This window comes from Ursus americanus, chromosome 23 (genome assembly GCF_024610735.1).
Source record: "Ursus americanus isolate L20-20 chromosome 23, mUrsAme1.1.p, whole genome shotgun sequence".
Classification (NCBI taxonomy): domain Eukaryota; kingdom Metazoa; phylum Chordata; class Mammalia; order Carnivora; family Ursidae; genus Ursus; species Ursus americanus.
Genome location: NC_142149.1, coordinates 12,343,775 through 12,371,181, shown reverse-complemented (window position 1 = coordinate 12,371,181; position 27,407 = coordinate 12,343,775). Strand labels below are relative to the sequence as shown.

General features: G+C 41.9%; 2 protein-coding genes across 8 annotated transcripts in view; both read left to right on the top strand.

Moving 5' to 3' along the window:
- Positions 1 to 26: 26 nt before the first annotated feature.
- APOH (apolipoprotein H) lies at positions 27 to 12,968 on the top strand. The gene is made up of 8 exons (XM_045814225.2): positions 27 to 133; positions 788 to 964; positions 2,489 to 2,585; positions 3,672 to 3,748; positions 5,551 to 5,739; positions 8,789 to 8,968; positions 10,645 to 10,842; positions 12,820 to 12,968. The coding sequence occupies exons 1-8, from the start codon at positions 70 to 72 to the stop codon at positions 12,873 to 12,875; spliced, it is 1,038 nt and encodes a 345-aa protein (XP_045670181.1). The 5' UTR covers positions 27 to 69; the 3' UTR covers positions 12,876 to 12,968.
- Positions 12,969 to 25,960: 12,992 nt separating this feature from the next.
- The window catches only part of CEP112 (centrosomal protein 112), a 437,573-nt gene continuing 436,126 nt past the window's right edge, over positions 25,961 to 27,407 (top strand). For 5 of the 7 annotated variants that reach the window (XR_015721256.1, XM_087854195.1, XM_045813967.2 and 2 more), the window contains exon 1: positions 26,273 to 26,447. The gene's annotated coding sequence lies outside the window, so the exon portion shown is untranslated. Of the gene's footprint in view, positions 26,095 to 26,271; positions 26,448 to 27,407 lie in introns of those variants that run through there. The other 2 variants (XM_045813968.2, XM_087854194.1) reach the window with 2 other exon arrangements.

The window sequence follows — 27,407 nt, the reverse complement described above, 5'->3', positions numbered from 1 at the left end:
CTTTTATATTTGCATCCCTCTTTTTAGCAGAGGAAACCATTTTGGTAGTGCCTGTGTGAGTCATCCACAATGATTTCTCTGGGGCTCTTCTTGTTCTCGAGTTTTCTCTGCCATGTTGCTACTGCAGGACGGAGTAAGTAGTCTTTGCTTTTGCAAATATAATTAATATATCCAACCCCCTAGTACATGACAGGGATCAATGATGATCATTAAAATTCTTTCTAGTGCGGCTGCTGGGGAGTCTGGATTGATAACGATTCTCCAATATTGCCATGCTTAAAGCTCCTCCCTAAGATAGTCAGCCAGTTGAAGCCTCGATGTACCGACCTATAAGATGGGGATAACTATTGTACCCTTCAAAGGGTTGTTGAGATTAGATGAGATATTGCATATGTGAAATATTTGGTACAGAATATGGCATAGTTACTATTGGCAGCATTAAATAGTTTTTTTTTCATTTTTGGGCTAGCTGAGCTTAAAAATGAAAATATAGATTTCTTTTTTAAATTTTATTTAAAATCAATTAATTAACATATAGTGTATTATTAGCTCCAGGTAGAGTTCAGTGATTGGTCAGTTGCATAAAACACCCAGTGCTCATTATAATATCAACTGCCTCCTTATGCCCATCACCCGGTTACCCCATCCCCCTACCCCGCTCTCCTCCAGCAACCCTGTTTATTTCATATGATTAAGAGTCCCTTATGGTTTATCTTCCTCTCTGGTTTTGTCTTATTTTAGGGAAAAATATAGATTTCTTAACTCACCACTTTTTGCTCTATTTCAGCCTGTCCCAAACCAGATGATGTACCATTTGCCACTGTTGTTCCATTAAAAACATTCTATGACCCAGGAGAGCAGATAGTATACTCCTGTCGTCCGGGCTACACGGCCCGGAATGGGATCAGGCGGTTCACCTGCCCTCTCACAGGACTTTGGCCCGCCAACTCCCTGAGATGCACACGTAAGTTAGTGCCTTCTCTCACATGCTCTCCTCTCACTGGGATCCTGGACACTTGGGGGATAAGCCACTTTGTCATGCTGGGGGCACAGAGGGCCGGCAGAGCCACAGAGTGGAGGGCTGTGAAGAAACAAGAGGGCCCGGGGTGGGGTGTTCATGGGAGGGCAGAGCAGAGGTGAAGGGTGCTATTTAGAGAGGAGGAGGTGAGCATAGCCTGGAATGAGGAGAGATGTGGAAAAGAGATCTGCTACGATAAAAGAGAGAGAAACATTGCAGAAGTAAAAAAGACGTACAGATACACTGAAATTTAGACAGATACCAAAGAGACCCTTGAAAAAGTAAAACACGAGGAATCATCATATCTTTGGACTTAGCCTCAAAATGAAAGCAGATTTAATAGAATCATCACATGATAATTTATAATATATACAATTATATGAATTATATATGATTATACAACCATAATTTATAATAAATTATAATAATATATATATAATATAAAAACTGAAGTATAAATTTATTGCCATCACCTTATGGTAGATGGGTGCTTTTCTTTAGTTCTCAGGACATGGTTCCGTGATATCATGCCAACATTACTTTTTATAGTCAGATATGGAGCGATCAACCCAATAGAATTTCTGGCAATTTTATGTAGAAGTTACTATAGGGGTCTATGGGAGCTCTGGTTATTTTGATCCTATGAACATGACCTTTGTGCAAATCATATATTTCATACAAGCGATTTTAGTATGCTTTTTGGCTCAAAACAGACTAAACATGATTTTTAATGAAAAACAGCCATGCCATCATAAGGGAAAAGTTTTCTTTAAATCGGTCATAGCTCTGGAATACTAACAATTTCATTGTTTCAAGTTACTTTTCATGTGTGTATTTTTGCATCATTGCAGAGAGTAGGTACCATTTTGTATTTTTCCATATTCACCAGCATAGCATAAATATTGACTATATCTCCATAGGCTTCATAATTCACATTTTATTGGCTGTGTAAGAATTCAACTGTTGATTTACCATAATCAATCAAAACAATCACCTGATGGTAAACATTTAGGCTATCCAGTTTTTGTTATTAGAGCTAACAGGGCGATGAGCCCCTTTGTGCATATATCATTTGACTAATTTTGAGTTATTTTCTTAGAATACTTAACAGTAGTGTTATTGAATCAAAGAATAGAAACGAGTTTATATGTTTTTACTTTATTTTTTTTAATTCTTTTTTTTTTTTAAGATTTTATTTATTTACATGACAGCGAGAGAGGGAACACAGCAGGGGGAGTGGGAGAGGAAGAAGCAGGCTCACAGCGGAGGAGCCCGATGTGGGACTCGATCCCGGCACGCCCGGGATCACGCCCGGAGCTGAAGGCAGACGCTTTAACGACTGCGCTACCCAGGCGCCCCTTTATGTTTTTACTTTAATGAAAAATTCTATAAATTGAAATTTACCTTTCCATCTTTATTTTTGAAATTTTTAATTTATTATTATTCTTTTCTTCTATCTTTAAATTACAGCCAAAATATGTCCTTTTGCTGGAATCTTAGAAAATGGAGCTGTACGCTACACAACTTTTGAATATCCCAACACGATCCATTTTGCTTGTAACACCGGGTGAGGACTTCGAGCTACCAGAGGCAGGACATTTCTGGGCCCTTTAAGCCAAACATCAAGACATATTTTATTTTTAGCCTTCAGTGGTGTTGGGGTGGGGTCGGGGGTGGAGACCATAACAACTAGTGGGATATGAAGTTGCTGCTGTGTCAAACTTTCCTTCTCCTAGTTAATTACTTAACCGTGGAGGTACATGGGAACAATGAGAACTGCATGGTAATTCTTTATCATCTCTGGGACAAATCTTGACATAAAGGTTGAAATACCTTAGGAATTGGACTTGGGCTTTAGATATGAACCTAATTTGCTTGACTGACCTGGGGGTCTCCAGAAGGGAGTTCTCTGGGGAAGGTTGGGCGTGTGATGGTGTAGAACATAGTTCTGTTGGTCCTCACGTGACACAGGACAGCATCCCCAGCAAGAAAGCGCATACGGTCCGTCATATAGATAATCTCCCTTAGGAGCAAAGGCGCTGCCAGTGACACGGTCAATAACGTGTCGGCTGTACCTTAGGGCAAGATTTTCCTGAGGATCCTTGTTTGGGATTGGGAATTAAGAAATACTATGTGTGAAAAAGAAATGGATTCCTTCCATCTGAAACACTAATTAACTTGTGGGTCTGATGGCAAAGGACCTTAAAACAGTTGGCTTCGACGAGACCGTGTTATATTTTCAATGGAAATATACTGCATTGTTTTTACCATTTGTGTCAGCAGAGTGAATAGTTTCAGGAAATGAACAGTAGCCATGACTCAGTTTGATTCACTTTTGTGCCCTTGGAAGAAGAGATAGTTCTTTGCTCCATGTTGAGAAGCAGTGAATTTGGTCTGCTGATTGGAAAAGAGGGGTTGGGGGGTTTGGCTTCTATGCCTCCAGCTATGGAAACTTCTCGTTCTTCCGTGAGTCCCCTGCAGCCCTGGGCTGGGAGATATGAGGAGCCTTAAGTGAGTGTGGAGCTCCCCAGGAAAGCAGCATTACCAAATAGGGGAAAAACTTGAATGTGAGACAATGCTCAGTGGAGAAGACATTTGAGACGCCATTGATGGATTATGCTACTGCTTGATGGGTTACATTTTCCTTTTGCAGGTTTTATCTGAATGGAAGTAGTTCTGCTCAATGCACCGAGGAAGGAAAATGGAGTGTTGACATTCCTGTCTGTATTCGTGAGTCTGCGGGTCCCCAGTTACGGGGAGAGTGATGAGCTGGTTTGCCTGGGACTTTGCTGGTCTTAACACTGTACATTCCAGAGCCTGGAAATCCCTCAGTCCTGACTCGATGGGAGGGTGGCTCACCCTTCTGGGGAGTGTACATCCTGGTATCTGGGAGGATGCAACAACCCTTTTGGAAGGACAGAGGGAAGCATCCGACTCGTGAACACATTTGTATCCTCCACATGGTGGAATCAGTGATATCTGGGCTTGTTCATGCCATCACTCTCACACTTTTTGGGGGGGCTTGGCTACGTGTGGCATTGGTTCAATCGGGGACTGCCATCATTTGACTAGAACTGGAAACAGTGAGATCAAACACCTCCCTCCTGCTCTGGGACCTCGTTCATGCATTTATACATTCACCCATGTATGTATTCCATAAATGGGTACTGAGGACCTAATGTGTACCATATCCTGTTCTCAGGCTCTATGGCCGAAGGCCACTTCGGTCTGCCCTCAGCAAGTGTGTCTAGTGATAAGGGACACAAGCAAGTAACCTTCACAATGAGCTTAGACTCCATCAAAGGGCCTTGCCTCCTAGGAGTGGAGTGGGATTGCTTCAAAAAACACTGCTGCTGGCTTATTCCAGGGACCCTCAGCCACGCAGTGAGGGGCGGCTCTGGGCATTGCTGATACGGGGAGGGATGCTCTGATTGTGATTCATGGGCGTCCAGTCTTGGACCAGGAGGCCCAGGCATTACAATCATGTTACGGTTCTTTAACATTTCAGTGAGGTCTATCTTAGCAAGAGCCAGTGAAAAAGTCAAGCAATTTCAAATCAATGATCATTTAAGAAAAGCTGAACTACCAAAACAAAAGTTTTTTAAGGCTAAATTAGAGTTCTTCACTCCGTAGTAAAAATCACCACGGTTCCTATAGTTTCCCTTGGAAGCAGATTGATGTCAATTACGTAAAGTCACTTTTGCTTCTTGGTTACAAAACAGAAAATCTGCTTTAGCTTCCGTCTAATCTAAATCAATGCTTCTCATACTTTAATGTACGTGTGAGTCCCCTGGGCATCTCGTTAAGATGCAGATTCTGATCCATGGGCCTGGGGTGGGGTCTGAGCTGCTGCCTTTCTAGTAAGCTCCCAGGCGAGGCCCCTGCCACGGGCTCATGGATCCCACGTGGAGTAGCAAGGATCTAACTAATTCAGATTAAATCACATTCTGGTCTGCACTCACCTCCTTTACATTAGTATAACTCTCCCTGGACTTACTGAAACCTCATATTAGTCAGGTCAGGATGACAACCCCGGCCGTGTCTCCACGTAAAGCTACTTGCATAAACTCCACGCACACAGGGTACAGAAGCGGGAGATGTTCAATGGGCACAAACAAATGTAAGCCAGCAGTGGAATGGAGATGTCACAGATGACTTTGTACCAAATGCTATCGTGAGCAGTTATGGCAGGATGGCCCTCCACCGCCTCTGACTTCCAGAAACATCTTCCGAGGTAGCATTTGGATCACAGACTGATGGAGACCTATGCATTGTGTCATTGTAACGGGCAAATTCATGGTGACAAGACTTAGACTTACTTCATTTGTCAGTCTTTTCACTGGTTCAGACATCTGGTTTTCAGATCATATTTTCTTCCAGGACATCTATCAGTGACTGTTTTTATCCTGGCATTTGATCCAATATTGCATTTTCTCAAGTTAATCTTTGTGCTGGTTTTTTTTTCCTTTCTGGAAAGAGTAACTTTCAAGACTCAACTGTTTCATAAACGTGATTGTTCTTTCTTTTTCCAGCCGTAACCTGCCCTCCACCATCCGTACCTAAGTTTGCAACGCTTAATGATTTTAAGTCATTGACTAAAAACCACTCCCTCTATGGAAAAAAGGCTGTCTTCGAATGTCTGCCACACTACGCCATGTTTGGCAATGATACAATCACCTGCACAGAACACGGAAATTGGACTAAATTACCAGAATGCAAAGGTAGGTGCAAGGACAAGACAAAACTATTATGACAGTGTAGAATCCCATTTTTGAGAAGTATGGAAAATTCCACTCTCATTGAGTGTCTCCAGTGGCCTTGTTCAACAAATGTTTATTGGCATCTACCATGTGCCAGGCAGTGTGCTGGGTGTTGGGGTCACCAGATGAATGAGGCCTGGCTTCTGACCTCAGAAAAATTATATATAACGTGATGAACTGTTTGGAGCTGCCCGGGAGAGCTTCCCAGAAGAGGAGAAGTGGAGAATGAGGGGAAGGCATGAAAAGTCAGGGAGGCACGAGAGAACAGAGTGTGTGCACGGACAGTCGGATATGGTGGTGAGATTGGTGGGGAGAAGCTAGGATTAAATTGGGGCATCCTAGGAGATGAGGGTGAAAAACTGGGCTATAGTCAGACTGTCCCACGCTTTTATAGTCTACCTAAATTTAAGAATCACAAGAATATTCGACTTTAAAATATGAAAATTCTTCCTCTTCAATTAATTTTTATTTTTTAGAGAGAGAGAGCATGCATGTGCTTGTGGGGTGGGGAGGGGTAGGTGGAGGGGGAGAGGGAGAGAATCTTAAGCAGGTTCCATGCCCAGCACAGAGTCTAACACCAGGCTCAATCCCACGACCCTGAGATCACGACCTGAGCTGAAATCAAGAGTCAGGCGCTTAACCAACTGAGCCACCCAGGTGCCCCCTTCCTCTTTTAATTTGACCTATCATTGTTATCTTTAACTTTGTCAACTGCCAGACGAGTAGACAAATTACAGACTTTATCATGCACACAAGCAGTTATACCGACTGCTACTTTCTCCTGTGGTAGATATTGCGATACCTCTTGAGGGATTCAGAGCATAAGTGCTTTTTAGCATGGGGAAACTACCAATAACAATACCTAGCACCTTCTGTGGGACTTAAACTCTGGGCCAGGTACTGGTCTCTTGCACTATATGTGTCATCTCACCTCATTTAATTCTCTCAAGTCCTAAGCAGCAGCTGCTTTTTCCCCCCCAACCTTTCACCTAGAGATATCAACCGTCAACATGTGACTTTCTCTGTCTCTCTCTCTTTCCATAGACAGACGCTTTTTCTTCCTGAACCATCTGAAAATAAGTTGTACACATCATGACACTTACCCATAAACATTCAGCGTGAACGTCCTAAGAACAAGAACATTGTCACTGCAGGCAAGACAGTTAATATGCTTTGAATTATAATAATAATGATTTAAACTATTATAATAATATAAACAATTAACAACATTTATTTCATGTGGAAATTTCCCCTCAATTGACCCGAAAGTGTTCTTTATACATGTGTTTTGTTTTACATGGGATCTCGTCAAGAATCCCACATCTGGTTTAGTTGTCAGGGCTCCATAGTCTCCTTTGGTCAAGAATGATCCCCTGCGGGGCGCCTGGGTGGCTCAGTCTGTGAAGCGGCTGCCTTCAGCTCAGGTCATGATCCCAGGGTCCTGGGATCGAGCTTGCTGTCAGGCTCCCTACTTGGCTGGGAGTCGACTTCTCCCTCCCCCGCTGCCCCTCCCCCTGCTCATGCTTGTTCTCTCTGTCTCTGTCTCTCTCTCAAATAAATAAATAAATAAATATAGTCTTTAAAAAAAAAAAAGAAGAATGATCCACTGCCTTTTTAGTTGTCTTTCCTTGACACTTTTATTTTGATTGATTGATTGAGAGAGAGAGAGAGAGAGAGAGCATGTGCGAGGGCCGGGGGGGACGGGCAGAGGGAGAAGGAGAGAGAGAACGCCGAGCAGACTCCATGTCCAGGGTGGAGCCCAACCTGGGGCCCAGTCTCTCAACCCTGAGATCCCAACCTGAGCCGAAATCAAGAGTCAGATGCTTAGGGGTGCCTGGGTGGCTCAGTCAGTTAAGAATCTGTCTTTGGCTCAGGTCATGATCCCAGGGTTCTGGGGTCGAGCCCCACATTGGGTTCCCTGCTCAGTAAGGACCCTGCTTCTCCCTCTGCCTGCTGCTTCCCCTGCTTGTGCTCTCACTCTTTGTGTCAAATAAATAAAATCTAAAAAAAAAAAAAAGTCAGATGCTTAACTAACAGAGCCACCCAGGCGCCCCTCCTTGACATTTTTAAAGAATACAGGCTATTGGTCTTGTAGAATGTTCCATAATCTGAATCTAGGTGATGGTTTAGTTGTGATTAGATTCAAGCTAAATAATTTTGTTAAGAATCCATTCCATCCCATCAGGAGGCATCACTGGTCATGCTTCGTTTGATCCCTTGGCCTGGTGGGTGCTGTCAGATCTTCTCTTGGTAAAAGTGTCTTTTCCTCTTTGGAATTAGTAAGCAAATGGTGGGTGCTACTTTGAGACTGTGTGACTATCTACTCTCTAGTGGGCATTTTGGCATCTTCTGATGGTCCCCGACTTAGCCAATGATGACACTGGTAGTTGCGAACCGGTGACTTTCTATTTTTTCTTCTATATTTATGAGCTTGCATTCTTCTATAGAAAAATTTCTTTTCTTCCATGGACTATTTTAAAAATATTATTATAGACTTATAGATTCAGGGTCAGGAAGCAACATCATGCTTCTCCTTCATATTTCATTCTGGCTTCTCGTATAGATTAAAGACATTCATAAGAATTAGATTTAACACCTGAAATCCAATAATGCTGTGCTAGTGCATGGAGGGAGCCTTTGTGTTTTAATTTCATGGTTTGTTGATTAAAAGAGACAGAATTTTTTTTTCTTCTTTCAAACCCACCATTTTAGACTGCTTGGAGACGAAATTTGGAATAAATAATGCCTTGTGATTGTATGAGAGCCCAAAGAACTTGGTAACTCATTGATTTACTTTCAAAGTATTGTTGTTTCTTTTTTAATACCTAGGGTCCTGTGAGCATAAGAAGAGGGGGACAGAATTAAGCACCTAGTTTCCTAGAAATTGTACTTCAGCTACAGAAACACCCAATGGTTCAATGGGGTCATGGAGACTGGAACGTAAATATTTCATAACTATGGGACGATACTACTATTTATACTAATATGTCTTATTGAATACATTTTTTAGAAGTAAAATGCCCATTCCCATCCAGACCAGACAATGGGTTTGTGAACTATCCTGCAAAACAAACACTTTATTACAAGGATAAAGCCACATATGGTTGCCATGATACATATGGCTTGGATGGCCCAGAAGAAGTAGAATGTAACAAATTTGGAAACTGGTCTGCACAACCAAGTTGTAAAGGTATGAAATATACGGGTGAGGTCTTAATACATCCCTGAATTTATCCAGTGGGTTACCCTTACTTGCCATTTTCTTGTTCCGATCATTTTCCACTTGCTGCTCAGACTTGCTTCACCGTTATTCGTATGTGAAGGACTTTAGGACTCACATGTCCACGGGGGAGCTTCGTGCTTAGCAAGCTTGTTTGAGATGGATTGTAGGAAATAAACAGATCCTTCGTAAGCATTGATGATATGGTGGAAGATTGTGTGGGTTTCCTATACTTGTTTTCCTGTGAGCGTCCTTTTCTGCTATGTTCTGGTCTGGACTCTTCTTGTTGTTGCAAAAACCAACCACATATTCAAGCTAGTTCAAGGAAATAGGGGTTTATCATAAACCGGCAAATCACAATAGGTGATTGTATGGACATTGAAGATGAGGAAATGAAATACAACTGGTCCTCCTGCAGATCTGAACCAAAAGCCAGTCCCTTTTGTATCTCTTTCCATATCTCAGTGGCCTCATGGTCTCTCTCATCTTCATGTTTCCCCGCTCACTCACCTCGAACCCGGCTTGACTCTACATCAGGACCTCTCAAGCAAAGGACTCATCACTAACTGGCATCTTTTCCTGGAAACACTGGTTCCTTTTGAGTTCGGTGTCTATCCTTGATCCGGGGTCATGCTTATGCAAAGAACGATAACCTAGCACTATATTTCTGCTCAGGTTGCTACAGGGCTGGGCCGTTTAAGCAGAAAAGGAAATTAGGCATAGCAAGCAAAATGATGTATAGTGTCTTAGGTTGGGGTCCCCTGGACGCGGAGCCTGAGACAAGGATTCAAGTGCAGATGATTTATTCAGTGAGTGTCTCAGGAGAAAGTGAGGCAGGTAGGACCGAGTAGGGCACTGGCTCTCAAACTTCACTGTGCCCCAGGGTCACCTGGAGGGCTTATTTAAACACAGAGTTCCTGATTCAGTAGATCTGGGGCGGGACCTGAGAATTTGCATTTCTATCAAGTTCCGGAGTGAGGCTGCTGCTGCGGATCCAGGACTAAGTTTTGAACAAATAGGTGGTCTCAACTAGAATCTAGTTTCAATTTCATCCCCTTGGGAGCTCTGGACCATGAATTCTACCCTAGAGTTGATTCCACCAGAAGGCATGGGGACCTGCTTTTTGTATCCCCTTATCAATCAGTCATTGGCTACGGGCTGCTCCCTTCCCTGGCCCCGGTGTGGGAGCTGATTGGCTCCCAGAAGAGATGGCTCCCTAATGGCTGAGAGCAACTTTTCAGAGAAAGGAGCATTTGTGAGCTTTTATCAGCCAACGGTCCCAGTAGCTGGTGGATGGCTACACCAGCTCAATAAATGGGATCTAAGTGGGGCAGTGGGGGTTTATATGAAATGGCGGTGTCTCGTAGAAGTTCTTTTTCACTGAAGACTAAAACCTGATGCTTCTGCCCTGACCTTCTTATGTGGCTGCTACAGGGGGAAAGGGCATCTTGGAAGCCATGACTAATGGTTCTATTGATAAAGAACAGCCATTAGCATTGACACTGACGTTACTCACTCTGGACATTCTTGGAATCTTCTTGTCTTGAGCGATGTGTTTCAGATGTACTCATCTGCTGATTCAAATGCTTCCTTAAGGAAGACTCACTGAACTCTTAAGTCTTGATAACAAATATTGTCTCTTTCAGCTTCTTGTAAATTATCCGTTAAAAAAGCTACTGTGCTATACCAAGGAGAGAGAGTAAAGCTTCAAGAAAAATTCAAGGATGGAATGCGGCATGGTGATAAAGTTTCTTTCTACTGCAAGAATAAGGAAAAGAAGTGTAGCTATACAGAGGACGCTCAGTGCATAGATGGCACCATTGAAATCCCCAAATGCTTCAAGGGTGAGTCTAACACTGGTACCTGTAACTAGGGTTTCCGCTTGCCCCTCACCATAGTAAGTACTCCAATCACATAATGATAATAAGAAGCCACATCAGTTTGGCCACTGGCTTTTTAAAAAAAATATTTTTACTTATTTATTTGAGAGAAAGAGAGAGCACAAGCATGAGCGGGAAGGAAGGGCAGAGGGAGAGGGAGAAGCAGGTTCCCTGCTGAGTAGGGATTCGGATGTGGGGCTCCACCTAGGACCCCGGGGATCATGACCCGAGCCAAAGGTAGACACTTGACCGACTGAGCCACTCAGGCTCCCCTGGCCACCGGATTTTTAAAAAGAGAGGGGGAGCAGGAGAAACGAATGAGATGAAGCAATAAACTGATTCATTTTCTCTACTTGCATTATCATTTTCCTTTCCAATTCTTTTCTGTAAAAGTCAGAGTTGCAGTTTTATTCAATGAATATTGAGATGAATTATGTCATCTTGTGTAATTCCAGATTAAGCTCAAATAAGAGTAATAATGTTGCATGGAATATTGAATAATAACAATATTTACAGCCTCTCAGTCCCAAATTATAGAGAACTCACCCCAATTATAAAGTAACTCATGGTAATGGTGATTGGTTTATAGATGTTCTAACGTTTTTTCCCTCTCTTCAGCAATTCCTAGAGTTTGAAAAGTCTCCATTAGAGCAAAGTATTCATTAGAACCAAATATTTTCAGGAAGATGAGATTATGTTTGTAAGATAAAGATGTGTACAATGATCAGCATTTAGAACTGCCAACTTTTAAAATGTTCAGGTTTAGAGTTTAAGTATCTTCGTACTATGAAGGAAGAGTGAGCCAGACGTTGAAGCTTCTATTGGCTCTTAGCTTAGAAGTGTTCCAGGAGGGGGGCGCCTGGGTAGCACAGTCCTTAGGCGTCTGCCTTCGGCTCAGGGCGTGATCCCAGAGTTCTGGGATCGAGCCCCACATCAGGCTCCTCCGCTGGGAGCCTACTTCTTCCTCTCCTGCTCCCCTGCTGTGTTCCCTCTCTCTCTGGCTGTCTCTCTGTCAAAATAAATAAATAAAATCTAAAAAGAAAAAAAAAAAAGAAGTGTTCCAGGAGGGATGCCTGGGTGGCTCAGTGGGTTAAGTGTCTGCCTTTGGCTCAGGTCATGATCCCAAGGTCCTGGGATCGAGTCCCGCATCGGGCTTCTTGTTCAGCAGGGAGCCTGCTTCTCCCTCTGCCTGTCGTTCCCCCTGTTTGTGCTCTCTCTCCCTGACACATAAATAAATAAATAAATAAATAAATAAATAAATAAAATCTTAAAAAAAAAAAAAGTCTTCCAAGAATGTGGACAGCCCTATACTGGGCAGGCAGGTTAGAGAAAAGAGGGGTTTGAGAAGTGACCAGCTAGAGATGGAAAAAGGAGTGATAACTAGTAAATCATACCTACTCGATAGCTTTAATTATCAGAAGTATGCTCCATGCCACGGAGTATGTGCTCAAACAAGTTATTATAATCACTAATGATTAGAAATGCACTGGATAAATTGTTACTGTTCAAGATACAGCGGACCCTGGGCAGATGTGAAATACTGAAACTGACAGAGGACATGTAGCCTCGTACAAATCAGTACAGAAAATGTTAGAAGAGGATAATTAAAAAAACAACCCAGAGTTCTGTTGATGTATTTCTTCAGGCTCTTGTCCCCGGCAGTCTTCAGACAGCACTGTTAGGCTGATGCAGTTTTTTTTTCCCCTTTTAATCTTGACGGTCAGAATTATACAGAACCCTTTATTTGCCGTCTTGGAAATGAGTGCCTTATCATTTCCCTGATGTTTTCTCCTATCACTTAAACCTCACAGTCAACGGTTTTATTCATATAATTAAATTTTCCCACACGTTTGTAGAATGTATTTGATTTGACGTAGCTACTTAGCGAATTTAAGAAATGATCGTTTCTCTTAGGATCTTTGTCTTTTTCTTCCCAAACAGAACACAGCTCTCTGGCTTTCTGGAAAACCGATGCGTCAGATGTAAAGCCATGCTAAACTGGTTTTCAGATTCAAAATTAAATGCCACACTCGAATCAGTGTTTGTCCAAGGAACGTAGCAGAAGTGGAAAAATAAAGTGACTGAATTTATCCCCTCTGTCGCTGCAGCCTGATAGCTTACTTTTAGTTATGTTAGCTGGTTAAGAAACCCAAATCCTTGAAACATGGTCATTTCGTGGCTGTGGAATGGAAAGGTTACACAGTTATCCAGGCAACTCAGTTCCCCCCTCCCTTGTTCTACTTTCAGATGCTTTCGCCTCAACCGACTGCACTATTTTTCATAGAATGCTCCAGAGAACCATCACACAAGCCCTCAGCTCTGCCTGGCAGTCTTACCATATTTCCCTAATGTGTGCACTCCGCTCCTCTCCAAGGTGGCTACTTCTCTTCTCAACCCTCCTCAAGTCACCTTCTCTCCCCTCACTCTCACCTGAGAACCTTGCTCCTGTTGCACCAAGAAAATAGAAAAGACCTTTTAAAAGACCTTCCCATGGGGCACCTGGGTGGCTCAGTTGGTTAAGAGGCTGACTCTTGATTGCAGTGCTGGTCATGATCTCAGGGTTGGGGGATCGAGCCACGGCAGGGAGTCTGCTGGAGATTCTCTCTCTTCCTCTCCCTCTGCTCCCCCCCACTTGTGCACTCTCTCTCTCTCTAAATAAATCTTTAAAAAAACAAACAAAATAAAATAAAAAAATCTTCCCATGACCAAAACTGTCAACTTACCAGTACCTGTAGAGATTCTCTGCCCTCTGTCTTGTGCAGTGGACGAACTCAGTTCCCATCTAAGGGCGAACCGTATGCACTGGATCCCATCTTCTCTCTCCTACTTAAGGGTTTTGCTCCTCCCACAAGTGAGTTTCCGTTTTTATTATTTTTCTTCCTATTGGACCATTTCTATCGGTGTACAAATATATGGTTATATTACCCTTTACAAAAACCCTTCCTGTTGCCTGACATCTTTTTTCAGCTACTACCCCATCTTTCACCCCCGTGTTTATTTTAATTTTTTGTTTTTATTTTATTTAATTTTAAGTTTTTAATTTTAATTTTTAATTATTTTTTATTTTATTTTTTAAAAAGATTTTATTTATTTATTTGACAGAGAGAGAGAGACAGCCAGTGAGAGAGGGAACACAAGCAGGGGGAGTGGGAGAGGAAGAAACAGGCTCCCAGCAGAGCAGGGAGCCCGAGGTAGGGCTCGATCCTAGGATCCCGGGATCATGTCCTGAGCCAAAAGCAGACGCTTAATGACTGAGCCGCCCAGGTGCCCCAATTTTTTATTTTTTATATTCCCTGTTTTTATAAAAGTACTGGAAAAAGCTGTTTCTCTTTGCCAGCTCTATAAATAGTACCCATCACTACTCTTGAAATTCGTCTCCCCAAATGTATTCCTTCACTAATGCTTTTTTGTTAGGATTTGATCTGCTTGCCCGGGGTTGGGGGCCAGATCTCTTCTCCAAGATGTTTCTCTGCTCCTCCTTTCCTTCCCTCCCAGGTGGTCATTCATTACCTAGCCTTAAAAAACAGTTTTACTTTTTCTTCCTCAATCCTTGCTTTCCATATTGTCTCTCCCTCTCTCTCTCTCTCTCTCTGGGTATTAGGGCTTGGGTTTGATCTCCCCTTTGTAAACCAAAAAGCCCTATTTGGGGATTTTGCTGAGCAAAAGAGCCATCCACTCTGGACTTCCTTCCTTAGCACAAAGCTTTAGACCCACTGTTTTCTGTAACGTGTTACCGATTATTTTTTAAAATGGACCTCCCAGGGCGCCTAGGTGCCTCAGTCAGTTGTGTCTGACTCTTGATTTCAGCTCAGGTCCTGATCTCAGGGTTATGAGATAGAGCCCTGTTCTGCACTTAGCACAAGTCTGCTGGAGATTCTCTCTTCCACTTTTTCTGTTCTTTCCCTCCCCTCTTTCTAAAAATAAATAAATAAACAAAATCTTAAAATAAAAAATAAAAAAATAAAATGGACCCTCCCTCCTCATCCCATGTAACAGGTCTAGGAATGGAAAGATACCCGTAAAAATTTTAGAGCATCTCCCCCTGCTCCAGACATGATTGCAAGGTTTGCTCCAGAAAAGAGAGAATATATTTTTCTATTATCCTCTTTTGTTGCAAATGCTTTCCTAATTAATTTTATTATTTCAAAATTTAAAAATACATAGAAAAAATTTTAAATTGCTCACTTTCCCTCAGCTCACTTAAACAGGGCTACAGAGCAGTGAAAATCAGTAATGATTTTCTTGGGGATCCCGTGAGTGGTTACTGGGGGCCTTTCTAATGTAGACCTGGGCTCCAAGGGCTTTTGCTCAATCTCGGAGGGCCTCTTAATAAAAACTCACAGTTAAGCCTTCCTGTTCTTTCACAAGGCCATTACCTACTTGGATCAACTAAGACATAATCCAGAATTTCTGAAGTCCTATAGTCCACCCAATGAAGGAACATACCCAATGGGGGATTATTTACTTAAGTATTTATTACCTATGACCTTTCTCAAGGGTATAACTGGTAGGATAAGGGGCCAATCAGAATGGATGGCGGTCCTGGACTGAGGTCTGGGTTGGGGAGTGGGGGCTGAAAGCCTCCTGATGTATCAGACATTACACTTTAGTTAGATTGGTGAAAGCAGGGCAGGAGGTCTTATGGAGACCTAAGAGCTGTTGGCCTCGTGGTTGGTACTCAAGCTTTTGGGCAACAGCTGTCTATCAATTGGTGTAAAAGCTTTTCAATATTTTTATACCCTGTATGCCCTGCCACACCTGCTTTCAAGAAAGATTTGGGATATTTCGATGTTGAAAGGACATAAACAACATAAAAATAAACCACACATGTCAAACAAAACAAGAACACATATTGTATGTTTAAAATTGTTATACCATTTATTTTTTAAAGCTTTATTATATTTTTAGAGCAGTTTTAGGTTTACAACAAAATTGAGAGGAAAGTACAGAGATTTCACATATACCGCCCACCCTCACACACGCAGAGCCTAGCCATTATCAACATCACTTACCAAAGTGGTACATTTTTAGCCAAAGATAGACCTACACGGACACATCACCCCAGGTTTCCCTTAGGGTTTACTCTTGGTGCTGTCTATTCTATGGATTTGGACAAAAGTATAATGACATGTATCCATTGTAGAGAGTATTTTCACTGCCCTAAAAATCCTCTGTGCTCTGCAGGACATCTTCGTTGCTTCCAGGTTTTAGCGTTTATGAACAAAGCTGCTATCATGATCTGTGTGCAGATTTTTGTGGGAATATAAGTTTTCAGCTTTTGGGTAAATACCAAGGAGCCCGATTGCTGGATCATATGGTAAGAATATGTTTGTTTGTTTGTTGTTATCGAGATGTAATTGACATATAACATTGCATTAATTTCACATTCAACATAATGATTTGAGACATACATATATTATGAAGTGATCACCACAATAAGTATAGTTACCATCCGTCACCACACAGTTACAGATTTTTTTTCTCGCGGTGAGAACTTTTAAGATCTGCTCTCTTAGCAACTTTCAAATATATTATACCGTGCAGTATCATTAGCTAGAGTCACCATGCTGTACATTACATCCCCAGGACTGAGTTTATTTTACAACCGGAAGTGTGTATTGTATTACTGGAAGTAAGTTTTGGCCACCTTTGCCTGTTTCACCGAGACTGCCTTTAGTTCCGTAAGAAACCACTGAGCTGCCTTTCCAAAGTGGCTGCACCGTTTTGCTCGCTCACCGGGAATGAATGAGAAGTCCTATTGCTCCACGTCCTTGTCGGCGTTTGATGTGGACAGTGTTCTGGAATTTGGTCATTCTAATGGGTGTGTCATGGTATCTCATTGTTTTAATTTGCATTTCCTGATGATATATGATGTGGAACATCTTTTCATATGCTTATTTGCCATCCATCTATGGTCTATTAAAACCATTGGCCCATTTTTTTTAATCGGGTTGCTTATTGTTAAGTCTTAGCAGTTCTTTGTATATTTTGGATAACAATCTTCCATCAGATACATTGTTTGCAAATATTTTCTCCCAGTCTGTGGCTTGTCTTCTCATTCTTTTTGATAGTCTCTCTCACAGAGCAGATTTTAATGAAGTCCAGCTTACCAATGATTTATTCCATGGATCGTGTCTTTGGCATTGTATCTAAAAAAGGTGTTGCATACCCAAGATCATCTGGATTTGCTCGTATGTTATCTTCTAGGAGTTTTACAGTTTTCCATTTTATGTTAAGGTCTATGATCTATTTTAAGTTAATTTTTTTGATGGATGTAAGGTCTGTGTTCTAGATTAATCTTCTTGCATATGGATGTCCAGTTGTTCCAGCACCATTTATGGAAAAGACTGTCTTTGCTCCTTTGAATTGCTTTTGCTTCTTTATCAAAGATCAGTGGACTGTATTCGTAGTGGTCTATTTCTGGGCTCTCTGTTCTGTTCCATTGATCTATTTGTCTATTACTTTGCTAATACCACACTCTCTTGATAACTATAGCCTCTATGTCTGCTGTTTGGTAACATCAGGTGTTCCCAGTGCCAAAGTTTCCTGAGCCCAGCTCTCCTATTTTAAGCCTACAGTACCTCTCTACCTAGTATCCCCTCAACCTGCTCCATAAACAAGCTCCTAGAACATGGTAGGTTTGTTGAGGATGGCATTTTGCATCATTTTGTTCATTGGAAGGCATTTCAGGCTGCTGGATAGGCTTGGATCCTGAAAAATCAATCAGAGTAGACTTTGAAGCTTAGGCCATAGTACTGAGTCCTCTAATTTAATGATATTTTCATAGAAAGAGAAATCTGCTACTTTTGGCAATCTGAAGAGGCAATTTGGATTAGAGGGCCCCATCAGTAGAAACTGCCCAGTTGCAGCCCTCTATTTCATGATTATGTGGTCCATTTAGTAACATAGGTAGATTCTCTTTCCCAAATGTTTTTCTTCTAAAAAGCTTAGGTCATCAGGTTGCCCAGCATTAAAACGCAACTGTCCCCTTCTTAGGAGGTGTGCGGTGATCTCCCCTGCCAGCTGACAGACCAGGGAGTACTTCCCTCCTCTTCCCACAGGCAGTCAGATGGAGAAAGAGTGAAACTGTGGCTAAGGAGCTGTTTATCATCCTATATTTTAGCACGGCTGAATTCGTCTTCCCATGTTATGTGATAGTAATTAACTAGCAACTGCAGACCCAAACGATGCTATAAGCTACATATGGCCAAGGAGGACTTCTTTCAAAATGAGGACGTCCCCAGCTGTGCCTCCCCAAAACCAGCTTTCTTCTCTTGGATTATGGCTGATTAGGCTTCTACATGCAGCGGTGTGCATATTTTAGCTTTCCTCTCACGCTGTCCTATATATCTGCAAGAGGTTTAGAGTATAAAAATGAATTCTTTTATTTCTAAGGCATTGATCATTCTTTCAATATATAGGGTCTCATTTTTGAGGCCCCAAACTCATTAACAGATATTCATCAGTGAAATTTCCCATCTACCCAGAGGATCCTTCCCCACCTTAACCTCTACGTGAAAGATCATAAAGATATGAGAAATAGAGAAAGAAAAGAAAATCGCCTGGGACGTGTGCAAGTGTGTGTGTGAATGTGCAATGTATGTGTATGTGTGTGAATGTGAGATGTAGGGGTTGATATGAACGTGTGAGTGTGTGTGCGAATATGCAACGTATGCTCATACATGAATGTGTGGGTGTGTGAGAGAAATACTTCTTTGTGGGCGAATGCTGCCTCCTAGTGGCACCTATTACTTTTAAAAGTGCTTGCAAAAACAGGTGGGAGTGAAAAGGTACCCAAGTCTCCTGTGTCAAGCATCAAGCAATTTTCCATATATCTCGCCATTGTTGACTTTATTTTCCCAATTATGCCATCCAGAAGGTAAAGAAACTCAGGCTCGGGGAGGTGATGTCACTTCATTTACCTGAGTCACAAAGCTAGTGACAGTTATCCAAACTTCAGAACTGTCTTTACTACCATCCTTATGCTGCTAATTTAGCCGTGAATTTTCCTGGTGGCTTTGTCGAAATGGTTGCAATCTAAAGTTAGAATTTCACAGGCTAGGGAGGAGTGCTGAAACATTCGTGGAGAGATTTCTGTACCGGTGAGGCTCTGAAGTGCCCCGGCAGGTGGTTGCCAGTTTGTATGCACACTACCAAGGGCATATACATATCACCCAAGGGGAGAAGAGCCCGTTTCTCTCTGTGGATAGCTCCAGCATGGCCTGCCCAAGAGGGCAGAATACATAAAGCCACAGGGAGAGGGGTAGAATGGTGAGTGCAGCTTCGTTCCAGCATAAGAATGGAATCCAGCATCATTGTGTTAAAGGTAGCCTTTTCTTCAGTGGTGAAGAAAAAAAAATATGCCTCACAATTGTGTTCCTGCTCTGTTTATACTGCATCTATTTTTTTGTCTTACCATTTGTATTTTGTGACCTGTAAATAGGAAGTTCTGAATCATTTCCTATCCAATTTAAGGAATTTACTGGCTGCAGGATTATTTTGATATCTACCTCTAATGTGTTTACATAATAGTAATCGTTCTTGGTATTTATAAATTGCTTTCCATTTAGATAGCTCAGAGTCATTCATTTATTTCATTCTAATGATACAGAGTATCTTGATAATGCAAAATGGTGAATCAACTGAAATTTGATTAGTTAGAATATCAGCCCATGCTAAGTACTGTGTATAGAGCCATCGCTGGTTTTGAAACGATAAATCAAAATACGGAAGTTATGTACTTCATGTCAAATTCTAGAAAAATGGACGAAGGGATAAAGAGATCCTTTGCAAATGAAGAAAAGGAAAAAACTAATAGAGATTTTTTTTAAAAGATTTTTTATTTATTTATGTGACAGAGAGACAGCCAGCGAGAGAGGGAACACAGCAGGCGAGTGAGAGAGGAAGAAGCAGGCTCCCAGTGGAGGAGCCCGATGTGGGGCTCGATCCCGCAACGCCGGGATCACGCCCTGAGCCAAAGGCAGATGCTTTAACGACTGCGCTACCCAGGCGCCCCAAAACTAATAGAGATTTTAAAAAATATTTCAATATTTCTAATAGTGGAAAATTATATTAAAGAGGACTGTTTTTATATACAGTTAGCACAGATTAGGAAAATTATTAATGTGAGACAGCTATTCTCAGGGAACATTGAATAGGATTGCAAATTTTCAAAACACTCCTAGAAAGCAATTTGACAGCACTGATCAAAAGCCTTAATTTTTTATGTCCATAGGAATATCTTTTATGGAGATAACTGAAACTTCAACCAAGATGTACATATTAAAAGATATTTATTGTAATATTATTTATGAGTCAGAACTTGCTAATAACTTACATATCCGATCACAGGAGAATAATTAAGCAAATTTTGTTGCATCCAAATGATGGGACAATAGGTAGACAGTAGAATAATTACACACTCACACACACACACACATATGATTTGAGGAAATAATGCGATTAATTAATAGTGGTTATTCTTTAGTGGTAGGATTACACATAAATTTTATTTTCTTCTTGAAAACTTTCAGTGTCTTCCAATTTCCTATAATAGCATTAAAATTTTATAATCTAATAAGAATAATTCAAAAGTCTCAGTCTAGGAAGAAAAGTTTCATTTCTCTTTACAGGTAACTTTTGATTATAATTTTTTAAAAAGACTTTATTTATTTATTTGAAAGAGAGAGAGAGAGAGAGAATGAGCAGGGGAGAGAGGCAGAGGGAAAGGGAGAAGCAGACTCCCTGCTGAGCAAGGAGCCTGATGCTGGACTCGATCCCAGGATCCTGGGATCATGCCCTGAGCCAAAGGCAGATGCTTAACTTACTGAGCCACCCAGGCGTCCCAAATTTGATTATTTTTGATAGGAAGTGGGATAACTGCCTGGTGATCCACTGCAGTGGTCATAGGTCACTAGCATTCATTCTTAGGTATTCTATTTTCTTTTTTATGTGTTTATTATTCACAGTCCTTCAAATTACTGGATAAATTCACATTGAAGTTGTTGAAGCCCTGACTCAAAAAGTTTTAGAGGAGAAAAATAAATGGCAAAATTTTGTGTCAATTTGAGTCAGTTTTTCCAGAATAGTGCTATTTTTGGAGAGATCTGAGGATATCTAGTAAGTAAAATTGACAGAACTTGAAATATCTTTAATTGCTTCGCCTAGAGAATCACTGTCCTCATTTGATGCATATTCCTACAGGTTTTCCTTTCTTTATGTGTCTGGCAAGTATGTAAAATGGAATAATCACATTTTGTAACTCACTTTCAGTATTTATTGGTGTAGACTTCTACTTTTGGTATGAGTCTTTAGGGCAATTAAGGTTATCAGAAGAATGCCTTTAGGAAATATGTAAGTTTTATATGCATCTATCTTAAAATTAAAGATGTAAGTTACTGTAATCAGGTTTACATTTGACTTTATAGAACAGGAAACTCAAATGACAGTGGGGTAAGCAAAATGGAGGTAACTTCCATATCTGTGCTATGATTTTATAGAGGAGTTTAAAATACAGAGGTTATCAGGGGCGCCTGGGTGGCACAGCAGTTAAGCGTCTGCCTTCTGCTCAGGGCGTGATCCCAGCGTTACGGGATCGAGCCCCACGTCAGGCTCCTCCACTATGAGCCTCCTTCTTCCTCTCCCACTCCCCTTGCTTGTGTTCCCTCTCTCGCTGGCTGTCTCTATCTCTGTCAAATAAATAAATAAAATCTTTAAAAAAAATACAGAGGTCATCAGATTTAATACAACAAAATGCAGCCTACTTCAAGCTATGTGTGAATAATTATTATCTTTCTAATTAGCAAGAGGTCATATTTCCCCATGTCTTACATAGGGAATAATTGAATTCACATGGTTCAGGATTATCTAGACGAATCTCTCAATTTTAAGTTTATATTTTGAAAAGAAACAGATAGCTTTCAACATGAGAAGTATAGCATTATCAACTTTCCACACAGGAAGGAAAAACAATTTATATTTTACAGTCATGTTTTTACTATCATGTTCGTACTCTATTATCAACTGTGTTACCACTGGATTTTTAAAAATTGAGGTAAAATGTTACTTGTTTTTGAAACAAACTTCTTTCATTTAAGTCACTTGTAGCTGATAGGAAATAATATATATTTTCTGAAACAATATTTTCAATGGGAATAATATTTCAATTTCAATACCTTTTTAAAATCAAAGCTAAAACAAGGTTGAGTATGTATTTTCATATCCTGACTTTATAATCACTATATAGTGTTTGCTTTATCTTCCCTCTATTTCCATCACATATTATTTATATACCTTTTAAGCCAGGTGACATAATCTGACTCCAAATGTGGTATTTGGTGTTTGTCTTATTACCTCCTACTATTTTTTCAACGTTTGGCGGGTGGAAACTCATCTTTGTTCTCACAACTCCTGAAGCTTTGTTGAAGTTGGAACCATTTGTGGTAACTCCCTAGTCCCCTTCTCTAAGAAAGGAATCCCAATCCCTGTCCTTTAGCACAAAGGTAAGCTAGTACAGTCATGTTGATACGGTGGGGTGCCCCATCTCCTGACCACACCTGATCTGATTAAGCGTTCTCACTTGATTCAAATTTTAGACCAATTGAGTGCACTCTGCCAGAAAGAAATTTGGATTCAGAAAAGTTAGTCTTCCGGGCCTCCTGAACGGAAGCTTTGTAAACTAGGAAGTTACGGGTGGCCATGTTCTACCACAGGTGCGAAGAGAAGCACAAAAGACCCATCTGCCTTCATTCTTTGATTCAATAAACATTTATGGATTGTCTCTAAGTAGCAGGTACTTTGTAAGGTGCTGGGTCTACAATGGTAAGCACAGCATATATAGTTCCTGTCCTTATGGATCCTATAAACATTTGAAAAAGATTGTTAATATTAGTTAATAATTGGTTACAAATTTTGATAAATGCAATGGAGAAAAGGAACAGGGGGCTTTGAAAGAGAATAAGGGGTGGATTGAGAAGCAATGAAGGCCTCTCTGAGTAAGTGACATTTAAGCTGAAGTGAAGAGCAAGGTGTTAGAGCATTCCTGGTAGAGGAAACATTTCCTGAGGCCACATACTAGATGTTCAATGACACCTAGTGGCATTCAATAAATATATTTTGAGCTGAAAAATCATTATGCTTTATAAGGTAACCAGACATAGAAGTCTTATTAATTGGTTGCCATAGGTGTTTGGCCGTAAAAGGCTTACATGAACCTGTATTTTTCAGGCCACATAAGCTTGGGGCTCTACTGCAGTAGTCACAAAAGAGTGTTTATCTGACTTTACACTCGAGTTCCCTGAATGGACTCTGATTCCAGCCATTTCTTCCCAAGGATTAATGGAGGCCTCCAGGGTGGGTCCCATGTGTACTCGTATGTCACTAAACTACCATACGCTGCATATCATTTCTTTTTCTCTAAGTGTGTGTAGCTGTGAGGATGCTGTTACTCTCACTTCTTGTGATGCTTGATGAAGGCATCCCTGCTGCTGCTACTTTTTACTGAGGCTTGCCCTGAGGTTGCTGGAGCCAAAGTCTAGGGGCAATGTTGTCTGGACTGAGTGTGCTACCTTCAGAAATTAGGTTCACAAATGCTGGTTATGGCTTCGTTCTCAATGTTTAAATGGGTATAAAATCCACACGCAGGAGTTCTTAACCTGGGCTCTATGGATGGGCTTCAGAAATTTTGGAAATCCTTTGATTTGTATGCACATTTTGGGGCATATGGGCATTTCATGGTGGAGGAGTAAGGGAGGAGGGTTATAACTTTTTAAGATTTTTGAAGGACGTTCCATTCCCTCTAAAGATTAGGAATCACTCTGTTACAACAAGAGGAGGAGAGCTGGAGCCATTCCAAGGCCAGCACTGTGCTTTATGGAGAACTGCCTTCCCCTTCAATGTTTGTATCATCACTGAACCAGACCTGCTCACCATCTCTTAGGATGAATTACTTCCTAGGGGTTCCTTGGTCTTTACATTTTCCACCAGACCTCTCAATAAGATGTATAGGCTTGAATCCTAAGGTGAACACATCTCAGTCTCCAACTGGTATCCCAGCTTCATATTTATAACATAACAATAATAACCTCCATGCATATCATAACAATATTTTTGTTTGCATAAATATATATGTATATACAGTTGAGACTTGTGGGAATTAGGGTGGCTGAACGCCTGACCAGTTGAAAATCCATGTATAATTTTTTGACTCTCCTGAAACTTTACTACTAATAACCAACTGTTGACCAGAACTGATTAACATCACTGATAACATAAACAACCGATTAACACATATTTTGTATGATACATGTATCATTTACTGTATTCTTACAATAAAGTAAGCTAGAGATAAGAAAATCATAAGGAAGATTTAATGTTTAAATTGTTTAAAATGTTAAAATGTTTAAAAAACATTTACAGGACTACACTACTATATTTACAGAAAAAAAAATGGTGTATAAGTGGACCCATGCAGTTGCAACCCATGTTGTTCAAGGGTCAATATACTCTTTAAATGAAAGAAGTGACAGTCTTCTAGTTCTTAAAGGTGAAAAGGGAGATTTTCTTATCTTCTTCCTTTCACTTAATTAGGGAAAATATGTAAGAAGTTTATTTTCATAATTTTTTTTACTTATTACTTTTTACTTTCAGTCATATTTTTTCTCTGCAATTATTTCCTCTCAGAACTTGACTTTGTTTTATTTTTTTCTCCTTGATCCCTTTTTTAATCTTCCATTTTTTTGCCCATTCTCATTTAGACATCAATTGTCAACAATTCGTTTCATGTTCTCCCTGCAATGTGGTTATATATTTCGAACTTCGCTGAGTGGTCAAATTCCTGCAATTAATTGCTTGCATGGGTTTTGCATCCCTGAATCTCAGTGCAAATGATCTGGATTACTGATCATTCTTTAGCTATAAACATGTTCAAATACGCTTCGGAAAACTGATTTCTAAAAGCATTTCATAGTTTCCTTCCTTTAGCCTTCATAATTTGTCATGGAAACAATGAAGAACTGTTGGTCCTTATTTCTGGTGGATGGGTTTGAGAAAGCACCTTGGAGAGCATACAACTTCCCTCTGGAAGCTTGAAAGTAACTAGTTACAAATGAATGAGTCTTCTATTTTCTTTATGGAAAACTGAAAAGATGCTTCAAGCTGTGCTTATGTTAGATTTGGCATCACACCGGTATTGCAGAGAAACTGCAGAAGGAATCCTGTTGTGAAATTAGATGAAAAACAGTGGTAAACTGAATTTCACTTAAGTGAGTGTTTTTACAATTTAAATTTTGTTTCTGCCTGGTATTTAAATAAATATACTTCAGAGCTTTTCCAGAAATGTAATAGAAGACCAAAGAATATCACAACATAGCAACGCAGACATGGAGACTGCCGTTGAGGTGGCTGAGACTTCCTGGGAGTAGCAAAATTACATTTTCCCACTTGATCTTGCTATTCTACACAGAATTGGTAAACACGAAACCTTTTATTTTATTTCAGCATCTTCAGAATTTGGGGTCCAGTTTCTTTAGACCTCGGATAGCTCTGAATGCAAAAAAAAAAAAAAAAAAAAAAAAAAAAAGAAAGAAAGAAAGAAAAAAAAAAGAAACAAGCTAATGCTCATTTTCCCCGTTTAATCCGACCTCATTCACGTCTGGGTTGTGAGATACCAGGCAGTAAATTCTCACTTCTGTAGACTCAATGACGTCCGTCCAAACGGACACAACCTTTGTGAACACCCTGCAGCGATTCCATTTTCTTTACCCTTTACCTGTCTCTTCTCCACAACCCCTAAAGTGTTCACAAGCTACTCTCCTCGCTGGATGACCCAGGGTAGCAGTGTGCAGACAGCTGTCGGGTTACCCTGGGAACCTCCGCCTGGGACCCGCCTACTTACCATCAGGCTACCCAGCCAGCCTGGAGGCTGCGCGACACCCAGGAGCGTCGCCATGGCAACGGCGCGGAGCGCACACCGCGACCCCAGTGCGAGGAAAAGAGTACGGAAGTCCCGCCTCCGAATTGCCGGGAGCGTCGCCATGGCAACGGCGCCGCGCGCGGGCCGCGACCGCAAGGGTGGGAAGGGGGCGGGGAATGCGTGCGCGGAAGTCCCCGCCCCTGGGCTGGTAGGGCGGCGGCGACCGCGGCGGCCCGCAAGGATTTGAAACCGTTTCTCTGTGGCTGAGGCGGCGGCGGCGGCGCGGCCGACCGGAAAGCTTGCATGTAGGGGCGCCAGGTTCTCGTTTTTCCCAATTTCCCCGCCCCGCCCCTACACCCGGGTTCTCGAGTGGAATTTTGCGCGGGGTGGCGGCCGCCCCTCCCGTGCGGGCCCGTTCGGGGCGGGGCGTCGCCCCGCAGGCCCCGGGGCAGTTCGCAAGGCCTGTGGGGCGCGCGCCCGGCGGGGGGGTGGGGGTGAGGGGTCTGGGCGCGGTCGGCCCGCGATTCCGCTTGGGGGTGAAATCCAGAAACTTCTGGGTAAAGTTTGCTAGATGGATGGAGCTGGTCCACAGGACGGGGTCCCGAGATCGGACCGCAAGGTTGGCCGCTGGGGAGGAGAAATCTGTGTCCTGGACAAGGTAGGGAAGTGGCCGCGGCCTCGCGGGCTCGCAGGCCGCCCTCCCGGCGCCCGCCGGCCGCTCAGACACGGGAAGTTCCTCCCAGGGCAGGGTGGGCGACCCCGGAGTTAGGGCAGGACCGGTGTGCTGGCTCCCGTGTGGGCAACAGTCCCGACGCCCGGAGCGCTTGGGAAGGCCTGGCCCAGCACCACGGCGTGCGTGCGGGAGCCACCGAGTGTTCCCGAGTTCCAGTGTTCAGGAGAACTACACACGTACAGACGAACAGTTTTTATTCTGATCCTCGTGGGGCTCTTTTATCATTTGTCCTTTATATTCAATGAGTAAAAATAAGGTAGAAAAGGCGAACGGGATGACAGGAGCCTCTGCGTCGTAATCAGGCTGCAGCCTGGAGTGCACGACGATGGGCACCCAGTGTCTAGGCCCAGCTGCCACTTTCCGTGGGACCGGCTCTAGGGCAGTTACTTAACCCCGCCAAGCCTCGACTTCCTCCTCTGGGAAATGGCCACGAAATAGTGCCTGTCTCCCAGGGTGATGAGTGGGAAACGCCCAGGGTGATGAGTGGGAAACGTCTGTAAAGCACACATAGCATGCTCCTGGCACCGTCAGGCAAGGCCCAATCAGTGCTCTGGTAACTGTCCAAGCATCACGTGCATCTGTAAAACTTTCTGATTTACCGTGGGCGGTATTTCAAATTTTCTGGAATGACTCACCATACATTTAAAAATGTGGTTTGAACAAAATTGATTTTTGCAACTTCCAGGAATATGTTTATTGCGTTTGGCAGAGGGCATGATATATGTGAGGTGTGGATTCTTTGGCAGCGTGGCTGCTTTTCTCCCAAGGTCTTTTAGTATTTGTGGCTTGCTTCTGCTTTGCTGACTCCTATGGCGGCTAAGCACCTTGAGAAGGTCTTAGCCCATTTGTTAGGTGTCCACATATAAAAAGGTTTAAAAAAAGACA